Source organism: Salarias fasciatus, chromosome 4, assembly GCF_902148845.1.
Source record: "Salarias fasciatus chromosome 4, fSalaFa1.1, whole genome shotgun sequence".
In the NCBI taxonomy this organism is placed as follows: Eukaryota; Metazoa; Chordata; class Actinopteri; order Blenniiformes; family Blenniidae; genus Salarias; species Salarias fasciatus.
In genome coordinates, this window is record NC_043748.1 from 7916088 (window position 1) to 7930054 (window position 13967).

Here is a 13967-nt window from a genome sequence, read left to right on the forward strand (position 1 = left end):
AGATCATTTGATTCGGAAAATGCAAATGAAGTTCAAATGTCATGAAGCCCATCTTTTATCCGGAATAGAAAAAGACCAACATGTTGATTGTTGAAATTAGGAGATTTCACAACTTCGTGGTTGGCATCACTCGACGAATTGCGACATTTGGAAAATAATTTCAGGAAAAAAAAGTTCAGTCAATGTAATTGGTACCTTTCATTTCATCTTCTTCACTGAGGAGAGCCAGAAGAATCTCAACCCTTTCAGTACTGCGACTGCCACTTTCCACATTGTCCCTCAACATGCTCACTGCACTCTGCACACAGCTTCGCAGCAGTGCTGTGGTGTCCACAACACTGTCCCCGTCCTACCAAAGAAAGACAATTTGGTTAATAACTGTTTCAGAAGAAAACTATCACAAACAAGCATCACTGGTGATTAAAATTTGTGTTCAGCTGAAAGAAACCAGCACATGCAATACATGTGTCTGTTGATATACAATCTTATTATATTCCCAACGAGTGTTTTTGACCACAAACAACATGTGAATTATTCTCACATTTTCATCTGATGCTGTTTCTTCCAGCTCTGTTGTCTCAGAGTACATGTCATCAACCTCCATGGCTGCAAAAAAGTTTCATAATTTAAGACAATGTAAAATATTAGAGTTAAAAAGTGCAAAAAATAACATTCAATGAATTGCTTTATGTCTAAGTTACCTTCCTGCTGCATCATCTTTTTCTCAAACATCTGACTGATTGTCATGTTTTGCAAGGTTTTGATGTCGGAAACAATGTCTTTTGACCGTCTCAAATCATCAATGTGAACTGATCTCCAAGGACCTGTGAATATGTTAAAATGTATCAGATACATGCTTGTCAAATTAGGTATGAAAAAAAAAAGACCAAAAATTGAGAAGCCATTTTACCGCCATGAAAGCCAATATAAGTGGTCCCCCCTTCCATTCTTGGCAGTCTGGTGATGAAGTAGACAAACACATTGCATCCGGTCCTTTCCTGAGTAATTTTGTTGATTTCATTGATTGAGGAATACCTGGAAAAGAACAATGAACTGAATATAGTAAAACTGCAATGGAGGGCAAGATGGAAAAAGCCAATTAAGAAATGCTGGACGTACTTTGCAGATGCAATGAGATTGGCACTGTGAGCGGCTTCATCGTAATCACACTGAATGATGAGGGTCTTGTTGCATGATTCAGGAGTTTTGCTTCCATTTTCAGCAGTGAGAAAGTTTCTGCAAAAAAAAAAAAAAAAAATAATCACACACCAATGTTTCCTTCTTATTTTCATCTGTTTTTCGTTTCTTAACAGGCAAGTCATCAGAAATCAGAATGTGCAAAATAATGCCAGGACATCAACAAACCTGATCTTCTTCAAAAATGAGTGCTCTGTGTCAAACTGCTGGAGTGAAAGAAGCTCAACACTGTGCAACATCTCCTTCAGCGGTTCCAAGTCAAAAGTTGTCAACAGTCTGGAGAATGTTGTCACCTATTGTGTGTAAATGAAAAGAAAATATTTTAAGGCACTTTAAAGCTGAGCATATACAATACTATGGCATAACAGCTAAATTCTTTACCTCTGTGAAGGCAGCGCGACAACTGACTTCCTGTCTTGTGTGAGCAAGTACGTAGTCTGCCAAACAATTGTTACTCTGCTCTTCAAAGTAGATCTTGGCAAGCTCCTCACTCTCCACCTTTGGAAGGCCTGTGCAGTCCAACCGCACCACCGAGTCTGGTGTAGCACACTTGAGGAGTACGAGTTTGGCCTCATCAAGCACGTTCCTCTCAGCGTCTGTCACGTTCAAATTAGCCTTCTGCCTCTCCATCACTTCAAGAACCACAGAAGCACATGCATCGGAGTGATAGCCGATGAAGACGTCTGGGGGCTGGTACTTGTATGTTTGATTCACTGCTGCAAACTGACTGCTCAGAGTTACAAAGAGTGTGACCCATTTCTCCAGTTCTTCCACGATCCTCTTCTGCTCTGTTCTGAGGACCGTGTGAATGTCCAGATAGTGTTTCTCCAGCCTGTTGATGAGAGGTATTGGGAACTGTTTGTAGACCACCTCTCTTTCTTCAATGACAATGAGCCGGAAATCTTGGTGCACTCGACATTTGACACGATGGGTTCCCAGTCCAAGGTCCACATACTTCTGCCCGCCCAAGCAGACATAGTATTGGTTGAGAGCATCATACAGACTTTCATAGAGGTTCTGCAAGTTTAGTAAAACCACAGTTTGACCTGTCTCCATGCATATCTTCACTCTGTTGATGTTGCGACAGATTTGGGTGTACTCTTGGTCCTTTGGGAAGCTGGAGCCAAAGATTATCTCTGGTTGAACACTTTCTGAAAAGAATGTCTGCTGCAGGATTTGCAGAGCTGCGTAATTTTTTGTGAGTACCAGCAGGTACCGACATTCTTCATCTTGTGCAGTTGCGTGAAGGTTTTCTCTCACAAACTCGATGGCGCTGAGGTTCTCAAGATTCGGAGTGATCTGCAGTTTCTTTGTGAAGACAGTAACTGCATCTACGTCATCCTTGCCACTGAAATTTCTCAAAACAGCCTTTGCTGTCTCTTCTGCTGTGGGCCTCCTTTGAGCAGCCTTAGCCACTGCAAAGATCATCTTAATCAAGCTGTAATAATCACGAAGGCCAAAAAATCCTTTCCCTTGTTTACGGCAGATCTGCAAGTAGGCTCTTGCAAAAGGTTGGAAGAAATCGCTGACTTTTTCCAAAACCATTGCGTCAGATGAACAAATGCCTCGAGCACTTTCAATGAGTTCCTTCTGATCAGGGTCACCTCGGGAGACAAAAATGCCTCTGTTCATCTTTGCAGGGTCCAGCGCCCAGTTGGAAATACCAATGAAACCAACCTTTTTGTGTGGTAGGGGCTCATCATCGATACATCCCTCTTCGAGTAATGGATGAAGAGTTTTCAGTGGCATTTTTGGCGAGTCTTCGGCCAGGCCAATCTCATCCAGAACCACAACGGAGATGTATTCATCAAGGTTTTTGCCCTCTTGAAAGCGTCCACATTGCTTGAATGTATTGATGATGCCTTCTGGTGTTGAATGTGGACTGCATTGAAAGGACACCAAGTGGATCTGTTTAAGCCTTTTGTAAAGGTCAGAATGAGCAGCTTGGCCTTGCATTGCATCTGCCACCAGAGTTTTGGACAAAGATTTTGAACTTCCAGGTTTCCCAACCAAGAACAGAGGGATTCTCAACTCAATGCAAAGTACCATCATGAAGACATTCTCTTTGAGGGCATTGTTTCTTGCAATCGTGTCACCCATTGGGACGCCATTTAAAAGCAAATCCTGCATTAATGAGATTTCCTGCATTACACCTGCTGGACTGTATGCCTTTAGTTTGTTGCTGAGTTTTTGTCTGTATTGCTCCTTATCTTCAAGGCAGGCATGGTAACACACTCCTGTGGCCATGACTAGAGACCAGACAACAGGGTCCCTGACCTCTGACCGTCTGTGATGTCGCTCTTTCTTTTGTGCTTTTTGAGTTTTTTCAAGTTCCTCAAGCTCTGCAAAAAACTTGGCATGGTTGTCATAGAACCAAACGAAGGCTTGCATGCAACGTTCCACATCTCTCAGGCTGACAAAGCTGCATTCATCGTTTCTTGTACGCATGTACTTCTGTGAGGCTGAAAGCACATCAGTGATCATGGTGATGTGATACGCATCGATTGCCTTTGTTTCAATCACTCTTTGCACAATCTGCTGAATGTAGATTTTCTCGGTCTGATCATTTAACTGTCCAAAGTCCCACACCAGAGGGATCATGCTTGGCGGCAATGCTTGAACTCTGTATACTAACTGGCGAAGAGGGATGGAGCCAAGCTTTTCATCTGTCTCATCAGCTCGAACTCTGTACCCAAGGCCTGCAGATTCTAACCTTTGGATCATCTCATCTGTGTGCTTTCGGTAGGGATTGCAAGCAGCAATGATCTGCAATCCAGAATTTGTTGTCAAGCTTTCTCCCTTCACTGTGTTGTCACAAAGGACCTCCTTAATACTGCTGATGGCTTCAGTGGTGTTGGCCTCATCAAAGAAGAGAACAGTGTCAAAGCCATAGTCTGCTTTGTTGACGTAAGCAATGTTTTCTGCTTCTCTGACTTTGGAAAAGATATTCTCAGAAGTAGTCCCTCCATGCACCTTGACCAATTTCATGTTCTCGGAGGCGACTCCGCTTCTTCGCAATTCGCAGAGAAATTTGATGAGCCTTGTCTTACCACAGCCTGTTTCTCCCATGATGATGACAGGGATGCCACACCGGAACCGCATGTGGATTGCCAATATCTTCAAGATGTTGTCAGTTGTAAGTTCATAGGTTTCGTCAGGGTCTAAAGGCCACTGAATCCCAAGAACATTGCAAATTCGCTCGATCTTCTCTCCCCGGGGAAGACTGTCAAAGTTAATGTTGAATGGGACTCTCTGCAGTGTCAGGCCTTCATACAATGCCTTTGTCATGACATTCTTTTTGATGACCCTTCCAGATGTGGGCTCAATGGCGTCAACAAAGCCCTGTTCATTGAGCTGAAGATGAAAACCAATGAAGGTCATAGACACATGGTCATCATTGAAGAAGATGTATGGGTGTGGTTCTGTTTCCCATCTTTTTCTGATGAGAAAGGGAGCCAAGTCTTCATCTTTCACACCAGTCAGATCCATTTGCAGCCTGCCAGGACTCTGGTCACAGATGTGGAGTGATGGAGTGGCAAAGTCCTTTGCCATCAGTATCATGAAATCTACCACAAAGGTTTTGAACCCACTTAGCGTGTCTCCAGTGAAAGTGGCATCACAAAAAACAGATGTCTCGCAGTCTCTCAGCTGCAGGTTAAGGAACCATGCAAAATTCCTCAGTTCTGCCCAGGATGGGTCCATGATACCACAATTCATCAGAAGCATCTGAAGACATTCCACATGTGACCCCTCAACACATTGATATGAAAATGCATCTAAATCCATGCCGTTATGAAAGCGTGTCAGATACTGGTACGGTCGCTGGAAAGCTTCACTCCTGAATTCTTCTTCATCCATCAAAGGGTCATCACTGCTCACAAAGGTTGGATCTTCTCGCTTCCTCATCTCAAGCATGAGTACATCTTTGGGTGGTCGGCAGACAATTTTTGGAAACACATCTGTGAATGTGCTTGGCAAAATTTGAGCCTATGGATGAAACTGAGGATTAGCAACATTTCATAGTCACACAACTGATAGCTGTTGTTTGTGCTCAGTACCACTGAAAAAACATGTACCTGGTTTGATGCAGTCTGGGTTGACTTGACAGTGGGTTCCAATATCTCAATGACATACAACTGCTTGTCATTGCACTTCCACATCTTTCCCTCAGAGTCCATCAAATAGCGCAAAATCAACAATTTGAAAAGGAACTCTGCAAGACCCTTTTGCACCTTTAAGAAAAACATGACAGCATCTCATTAACACAGTGTGTCCAATCAACAAATCCTATTAGAATTAGTAGTATTTTGAAAAGCATTATTACCGATGACATGACATCAAAGTGAAACATTGTAAGCTCTTCCCCTTTGGACCTTTCCAACAGCGATTGAACAATGGTGTTCTCATCAACACATGGTTCAATCAAGCGAATGCATTTCTTTGCCGATGGCTTTGTGGTTGAAGACTTCAGTTTTTCATACAGCCTCTTGATGTACAATGATTTACCTGAAATCAAAAACTGTAATTACGGCAGGTATCAACAAATATGACAGCAGATACCCCAACTTCAGTGACAACAAGTAATATGAGGGGAAATATATGTACATACCAACACCTGCCCTTTTAGATGAGATGATACCAACGCAGAGCCTATCTTTAAATACAGCTGCAGCACTGCACTGATCTTTTGGAACGGCATAATGTTTGTGAAGGTACCTCTGGATCCTTGCCAGTGACTCCTGGGGGACCATGTGCAGTCTGTACTGGCTGAATGCTGAAGGAAGGTATGCATGCTCTCTTTCTGAGCTGCAAATGAGAACAAGTTGGTAGTCATGCCTACTCTTCATTTTCATTTCCTGGAAAAAGCTCTCAAGTTTAGAGCTGACATCGTAAGTGAGTAGATCCCCATACAGAAGGGAATATATTTTTTGGCCTCTGTAGCCTTCACTGAGGCAGCGCCTGAGGAACAGCTCCACTTGTTCGTATGGAGTTGATGGGCTGCACAGGAGGACTTCGTCATAGGTTGGAAGTGTGACAGTTTCACTGTTCATATAAACTGAGATGCAAGATGTCAAGACTTCATCATGTGGACAAACAATGAGGTTTGGCCTCCCAGTGGCCAAACCTTTGGGTAGCTGCCTCTGAATGAAGTTATTGTCCAAATCATCTTCCTTACTGTCACATACTTCATCTTTGTCACTTTTGTTTGCAAGTATTTCCAACAGTCTTCCAAGACTTTTGATGTCAAGAACATGTGGAAGAACATCCTTCATGTCTTTCATGTAGTCATTCCATATCTGATCAAATGCTTGCAAACCATTTGTTTGCTCCACAAGACTTGGCAGGGAACTCAGCTGGCTGTTGAGTTCTTGGTCTTCTGTGCTACTTCTTGGCAAAATAACAAAGGTTTGAAATTCAAGGTCCTCGTTTATCTCTTGTGGTTTGATGAGGATCTCATATTGAAGTGTATGCCAGACGTGCCTCAAGTCTGTGGTTGTACAGTTTGGCTTGATGAAAGACAGCATCATGAGAACTTGATCCTCGATACTGGTCACATTTTGTTGAGTGAGTTTGCTGCACAGGTAGACAATCTGTTCAGCGGTGTAATAGTTCAGATAGTAATTTTGTGATCTCTGCTTGTTGACAAAATCCATCCAGTATTTCAGACATTTCTCCATTTTTCTGCAAAGTTCAGGCAGCTGCTCTTCTATGCCTCCGTCTATAGTGACACTGGGAACTCTGTCCAAGTTGAAGTCCATCATGATGCTGGGTAACTGGCCATCTGAAAAGCAGTTGATTTGCACTTCCCAGTGCCTGAACAAAGGATTCCCAGCATTGTACAAGGCAATGAATGCCTCAGCAAGTCTTTGGACACTGGCAAAAACCTGAAATTAGAAGAAGGCTGTAGTGAATACTACTAATTACTATGTAGAAGTTTGATATATAGTATCAAGAAAGGATTCAAATTTACATAGAACAGCAGACTAGTGGGTTTTTGTCTCAACCTAGAAAATAGCCATGGGTCACCAATTCGTCCAATCTCAATTACTTCATTTCTTTGACATAGTTTTGAGTGCTAATACATTGACTGAACCATTAGTGAATGTGTGGACTGATTTACAGTCACCATTTGACTTTTCAAGACTTCTCAATCAGAGACAGAGACTACCAATGCAAAGAGTATGGAACCCTCCACAACTCTCCCTGTTGGCAGAAATGAGGATATACTTCTTTATACAGTACTCATTTTAAGAAAATGCACACTAAACAAACAGAAGAACAATTTTATCCAATATGAAAGGAAATTTCACTCTACCTCTGCAAAGTGATCAACTTCATTCTGCCCTTGATCACCTTTGCCAGACATGAGCATGAGTTTGTTTTGCAATTCTCTCAGGTCTTCAAGAGAATAGGAGCGCATATGCAGACCCTCATCATGCTCCTCTGGAATCTGCAGCTTCAGGGCAGTGTCGAGACTCAGCTGGAGTGAAACACAGAATTTACATGCACAGTTTTGTAGAACCTTTTGATCCCAGATAATGACATGTTAAAACGGATACCCTTGTCTTTGTGTGTCTTACTTTTTCAACACCGTGTGGACTGATCAAGTAGATTCCCTTATGGTTGATGGTTGATGCCAATGAGAGAGACGACAGCTCCACTGACCCATGGCTGTCCTTCACCGTCTTCAACCATTCCAGATGACGTGCACTGTCCCGCTACAAATGCAGACACTTGTTTCTACTGTGCAGTCTTACAAGTAGATACTGTCAATAATGTTCTATTGGATGCTTATAATGCAATTATCAATTACTAGTTATGACTGTATTAAGAAGCATGGATCAGTAAAGCTCTGCAAAGAAAACCTCTACTAAGACATAAGACATGGCAATCTTCATTCCTGAATGCATTAGTTATCATGATTACCAGTTTCTTTGGGAGGTTGTTGTCATTCTCCAAAGCTCTCCAGAGCTTTTTGATCACTTCTATGAAGGCATCAAACCCAGAGTCTGGTTTTAGCTCATAAAGCATTGAGGAATAACCAAGGACTGCATCGTGGAAGCAAGCGACACGATCCACATCCATGTCATTCTCTCCCGCAGAGATCGAAGCCAGGTCAACAAACACCTTCAACTCATTGATATCTGTTAAAAAAAAAGATTGTTTATGAGTATTCTTAAAATAATTTTTAAATGGTTGTTTTCACTGATTATAAATCAATAACAGATTGATTATATTAGGTTTCAGTTGAACTTGCCTTCAAGTGCATTCTTCACCCATTCTACAAAGTGTCCTCGAAGTCCCAGCTCCTGCAGACACAGTCTCCGTGGCTCAGTGATGTCTACCAGGACCATCTTTGCCTTCATCAAGTCATTGTCAATCCTTTTGAGCTGCTCTTTCTGAAAGTCTGCATGATTCTGAGGGGGGAAAAAAATCAATCAATCAACTTATCCCAATTGACCTCTCTCTCCTGCATGCACTGGCCTTTATTGATATATTATCAATAGTCAAACTAAAAGACTATGACTAAGCAAAGGAGAGAGCTTTTCATCATACAGGTTAATTTGACCAAGTTTAAACATGCTGACTTACAACTTCTGTTAGTGTCTCCAGAACTCTGAAGTCTCCTTGAAGACAAAGCGTATCTTTGACCTTCATGATAATCTCAGCTGAAGCCACAGCCAGATGAAGCTCATGGTACTGCTCAATCTGCTGCATCCTGCTGAGAATCCACCGCTTGTTGTTCGAGTTGTCGACTCTGCACATAATGTCCAAGTCCTGTTCAAGTTTTTCATATTTGCCTTTGAAGTCTCTGAAAAGTTGGTTGACTTCTTCAAGTCTTATGGTTCCATCCCGCAAACGAGCATAGATATCTTTGAAATGTTCAAAGCAACTCATGAAAATTTCTTCATGGATCGTTTCTAGTGTTGCCATAATGTCTGCTACTTGAGATTCATCAGGATCATCTTCCACTTCATCCTCAGCCAGGAGTTTGGCTTGTTGGTCCCAACACTTTTTGAACACATAACTGTCTCTGAATTTGTGCAGGACCTCTGCCATGTCTCTGATTTCTTCATCGAGACTAAAGTAGGTAACAACACCGGCCATTTGGGGAGGCAGTTGATCGTATGGATGAACCTCCATGAAATGATTCAATGGTGAAGCCTCAATGTTGACTTGCTGTTTGACCTCGAGATCATCAACATCAACTATCAAGAGAGAAGGGAAAAGCGATGATTAATTATTATATCTTCAAGAACCCAATCGTATAAAAACCGGAGAATGGCCAGCTCACCTGTCATATGAACCTCAAGTTTATGGCTCATAGTTAGGAGGACATCCACAAGATCCTTTTCATGGTAAACAGCATCCATCTCTTGTTGTCTGCACTGTAAAAGCCTCTTCATCTTGTCATTATCTTTATAGCTTCCATTCTCAGAAAGACAGTCTGTTGATACCAGAGCACATAGGTGCAGATTAATATCTCAATATGCTCAATTTTTACGCTGATTTGTAACAAGAAAAATAAATTATTGTTACCAATCTTTATCAGTGCTAAGAAGACGTCTTTTCTCTCCAAAATGATTTTAAGCAGGTTGATTTTGAGGTTCCCTTGGACCAGTTGATGGGTTGTTGCTGCAAATGATGAGATGGCGATGGCAATCCTGTCTCTGGCATCGTGATAGAGTTGATCAATCAGTTTCTCGTCTGCACCTGAATTGATGGGGTTAACAAATCGGTGTTTTATGAAAACCCATAATAGTGAATAAAATACCTGACAGTGAAATTAAAATTTTGTTGATGACTGTGCTAAAAAAAAAAAAAAATACTGAAAATTCAGGCATCCATGGCATCATTTTAAAACTACAATTTCCCATTTGAAACTGTTCAGAAGGTGTCTATTTGAGCATAAGATACCATGTAGTTGGAAAATGTCCTTGGCAGCTGTCCAGGAGAGCAGGTGCCGAAGAACCACTTCTTCATCCTCCTGGTATTTTCCTTGGCTGTCTCGTGGCCAGGATTTTTGGATAATTTCTGAGACGAGCTTTCCAAACTTCCAGTTCATCTTGAATCTCTCAAAAAGTTTGCCTTCAGACTTGGTCTGCAAAGAAAAAAGCATATCATTATCGTTATGATTACATTTCACATATGATTTTATTTGCAGTTTCTGATTTAATAATGTTAGTGCATGAATATAGCCATGATTGACAAAAAACACCTAGTACTGAATGCAAAATTATTCAACATATGTAGTTAATGGAAAAAACTCATACCTGGCACAAATGTGTAACAGCTTCAAGAGCACATTTCTCAACACTTGCAGCAACATGTGGACGGGAATTTGTCAGCACCTCTATATTGTTGCAATAGAACTCAATCTGATCCAGACACGTTTCCTGAAAAACGGCACATGAACTCATTGCACATGTACTTCTGTCAAACACAATCCCATACCAAAATCTACGGGTCATCTATCACCTACCTTTTTATATTTGCCCTCAAAATCCATTTTGAATGTCTGCTTCCACTCTGTCGTGAAATCTTTATCTTTGAAACTGATTGAGATCACATTGTTCCATGTCTGTAAATAATTACGGTCATGGTTATTACTATTCACTACTCATGAGTTTCCATATTTTTTATATATTGTGGGGGGGGGTTGTAATAGAACAAAAGCGCTCACTTCAAACTGCTCTGTTGCCTTTGCTTGGAACATGGATGTGAATCCCTTGTCAAGTAATTGTTTAAATGACCGACTCATCCATTCTCTCATTATTCCCATTGCCTGAGAGATCACCAGTTCTCTCACATGTTGCTGTACTCCGTCTTGTCCTTGGCTTTCCTAAATGTGAATCATTGGTGAAGTTTATAAGATTAGCAAGGATCAATGATAACACCTCATGCTACACAGAATGGAGATACCCCACTTACCGGTTGCTTGTTACACTGAACAAAGTCGGTTACAGATGCAACCAGATGCATGCATGCAACTGGGATATCAGGGTAGTTTTGGGTGTATGTTGTTGGTTTCACCCCTTTGCAAATCTTGTCTAACAGCCTCACTGCTGCTGAAAGGCAATCTCTCCTGTAAGCCTCTGTAAAATGACTATCATAAACCACAAAAAATGGATGATTAGACAATGAGTTTTTAGGGAATGACAACATCCACTGTTACGAAACAACAAATTTGCATCAATGCATGGAATTTAAAGGTATAATGGATGATGTTTTAGCCAATGAATGGCGTGATGCAAGTCTCAACTATTGGTCCTCCGACATGTCAATCACGCTGAAGAAATGCTTGCGTAACGCCGTCAAGCGCGCTCGTAGGAGCAGCGGAGCAGGTAGGATGATCTGGCGCATGCGCGTTTTTCAAAAAGTGAGTAAGAGACGTTTGGCTTCGACTTTTTCTAGAAAATCGTCCATTATACCATTAATATGGAATTATTTGTACTATAAATACAGGAATATGGTAAAAGTATACATGCATAAGCACATATTTGATATCTGCGCTCTTTATGTCAAAACAGTCAATTGAACTCTGATTGAATTTGAAGTAAATCACCTGTATTTTTCTTCAACAAGATTTCCCTGGATGCAAGAGAGAAGGCCAGACACTGCCTGAAAATAAGAAAACCAATACGTTTATGTTTTCATTCTGGCACTAAAGATTGTTGATTTCGCCTTGCCTAGATCAAACATAATTAGAATAATGCAATAATCGAAACCAGATCGATGATGAGACAAATGAGACACTATGAATCAAATTAAAGTTACTATGTTCAAAATATGCGATTTGGTTTGTGGGTACACCTATATATCATTGTGGTGGATGATTACAATTTGAACCACCACCATCAGTCAAGCTATTGCAAAGAAATAAAAGAACTTGGCTGCTTCAGAGCAGAAACCTCAACTCAACACAACTATTCAGAATACTACTTTTTAATAAGTGCTATTACAAGATATTTTAAATTTATGGGACATATCATCCAGTGTCCACCTACCTCATGAGAAGTAGCAGTAATTTCTGCTGGAGCATCCCTAGTGAAAACCTGAAGTATGTCCAAAAGCTCAGCATTGATGTTTGCGCTACACTCCCTCAGTTCATCAAGAGACATGAAGTACAGGCAGGAACGGACTGAAAGAAGATCCACCTCCATCAGGTGACTGTTGTTTTTCACCACATTTATCAGTGCTCTGCAAACAAAACATAAATCTTAACAATGGAAAGTGCACATTCACATGTACTATATGGGGTTGCAGTTTTCATAACAAAATTATTTGAGGGGGTTTTCAAAGATGTGTCAAAATTTACCTTCTGTCTTGACTGTTCATGTGATTTGAAGGACCCATGTCAAGGCCTTGCAGACCTGCCCAGGATATGAAGGACTTGTGGTTTCCAGGCGGTGGTCTTTCAAAGGGCTTTGTGGTGCCTTTGAGCAGGTGGAGAAGTGGGAGTACCATGATCCACCGAGGCATGTTTTCTTTTTTCATTATGTTTATCACATCCACCAAGTTCTCTGGCAAACTGCAAAGAATTTGAGCATTTTCAGAGAAATACATTTGACAATAAATAAGAGGAAACAAAGTCATTACCTGAGTCAGTAATATTAGTGGCAAGAAATTAACATTCAGTGTTTCAGGACAGGATTATTTGAAACAAATCCGGTGCCTACCTCTTGATAACAGAAGCCTCTTTGGAAAAATCTTCCCAGAACTGAAGGAAGCGATCCTTCTCCAGCTTCGGTAAGCAGAGCATGGCACAGAGCTGATAAAGCTCAGCTTTGATGAGCTTGATGCGATACTGTCCCCATACATGCAGCATGATCAATGCTGCTTTGAAGTCGTCCTGAATGAAGTAACTTTTCTTGTCTTTCTCTTTGAGTTGAGGAATCACTTGTGTCAGCATGAATTCTTTCAACAAATTTCTGACCTGGGGAGATAACCCAGTGATAGAGAAATTGGTTAATTTTGACATATTTGAGAGCAATCATGGGCATAAATGAAGAGAACTTACATTTTCTTCATCATAGTTCAAAGTGGTCCATTTCTGTTGTCTCCCTTCATACACATATGGGTCTTTATAAACCTGAAAAAACTGATTCAGCTGGCTGATGAAACTTCTCAAGTTGGTCTCAGTCCAGTCACGGAGAATATCAAAAATGGTGCCCAGCATTATCCTCCCTGCAATCTCTCTGCCTTGAATCAAGTTTTTTCTTTGTTCTGACCACAAGTTATCCCAAGCACGTTTAACAACGTTTTTTGACGGCGGCGCACAGATGATGTCGTCATATTGATGCCAGTCCCCTTTAGAAAATGAAAACAGCAAGTGAGGGATGTATAAAACAGCAAAAAGTAGGCAGAGTGATTACTTTGAGAAATATTTAAAGCTTGATAAAATGAAGGTTATACTTACCACTGTCATTGATGAGGTGAGTTTTCACAAACAAACATCTGTTGGCGGGTTGTGTAGCATCTGGCTTGTATATGTGCTCATACTCATAAACACCCTTTTTGTTTTTGTAGACAACATATTTGTATGGGATCGACACAGACACAGCTTTATTTTTGATTGCTGTCAAACAGCCTCCAACAAGAAATCCATGTTCATCAAGGTCCCTGCAAAAAAATGAAACCAAAAATTCAAATGTTTGTACTACAGTCAGTGAGGCAGAAGTGAAAATACACAATATTACTCATGTCATCATACAGTAATGATCGATAAGTGTAACCAGTACATGAATGCAACAGTCTGAGGTTTATTC

At 41.0% G+C, this 13967-nt stretch overlaps 1 protein-coding gene across 4 annotated transcripts in view; it reads right to left on the reverse strand.

The window, feature by feature from the left end:
• Positions 1 to 13967, reverse strand: part of LOC115386506 (E3 ubiquitin-protein ligase rnf213-alpha-like) — a 109788-nt gene that overhangs the window by 15971 nt on the left and 79850 nt on the right. For all 4 annotated transcript variants that reach the window (XM_030088838.1, XM_030088839.1, XM_030088840.1 and 1 more), the window contains 28 exons: positions 13619 to 13821; positions 13220 to 13509; positions 12879 to 13135; positions 12518 to 12730; positions 12207 to 12399; positions 11765 to 11820; positions 11131 to 11305; positions 10883 to 11041; positions 10682 to 10780; positions 10473 to 10595; positions 10117 to 10300; positions 9739 to 9912; positions 9494 to 9646; positions 8791 to 9407; positions 8456 to 8615; positions 8125 to 8342; positions 7779 to 7916; positions 7514 to 7678; positions 5807 to 7082; positions 5522 to 5703; positions 5274 to 5429; positions 1579 to 5184; positions 1366 to 1490; positions 1120 to 1236; positions 911 to 1035; positions 702 to 824; positions 542 to 606; positions 196 to 349 (listed from right to left, as the gene is read on the reverse strand). In XM_030088838.1, the coding sequence (XP_029944698.1) occupies positions 196 to 349; positions 542 to 606; positions 702 to 824; positions 911 to 1035; positions 1120 to 1236; positions 1366 to 1490; positions 1579 to 5184; positions 5274 to 5429; positions 5522 to 5703; positions 5807 to 7082; positions 7514 to 7678; positions 7779 to 7916; positions 8125 to 8342; positions 8456 to 8615; positions 8791 to 9407; positions 9494 to 9646; positions 9739 to 9912; positions 10117 to 10300; positions 10473 to 10595; positions 10682 to 10780; positions 10883 to 11041; positions 11131 to 11305; positions 11765 to 11820; positions 12207 to 12399; positions 12518 to 12730; positions 12879 to 13135; positions 13220 to 13509; positions 13619 to 13821 (9506 nt within the window). The remainder of the gene's footprint in view (positions 1 to 195; positions 350 to 541; positions 607 to 701; positions 825 to 910; positions 1036 to 1119; positions 1237 to 1365; positions 1491 to 1578; positions 5185 to 5273; positions 5430 to 5521; positions 5704 to 5806; positions 7083 to 7513; positions 7679 to 7778; positions 7917 to 8124; positions 8343 to 8455; positions 8616 to 8790; positions 9408 to 9493; positions 9647 to 9738; positions 9913 to 10116; positions 10301 to 10472; positions 10596 to 10681; positions 10781 to 10882; positions 11042 to 11130; positions 11306 to 11764; positions 11821 to 12206; positions 12400 to 12517; positions 12731 to 12878; positions 13136 to 13219; positions 13510 to 13618; positions 13822 to 13967) is intronic.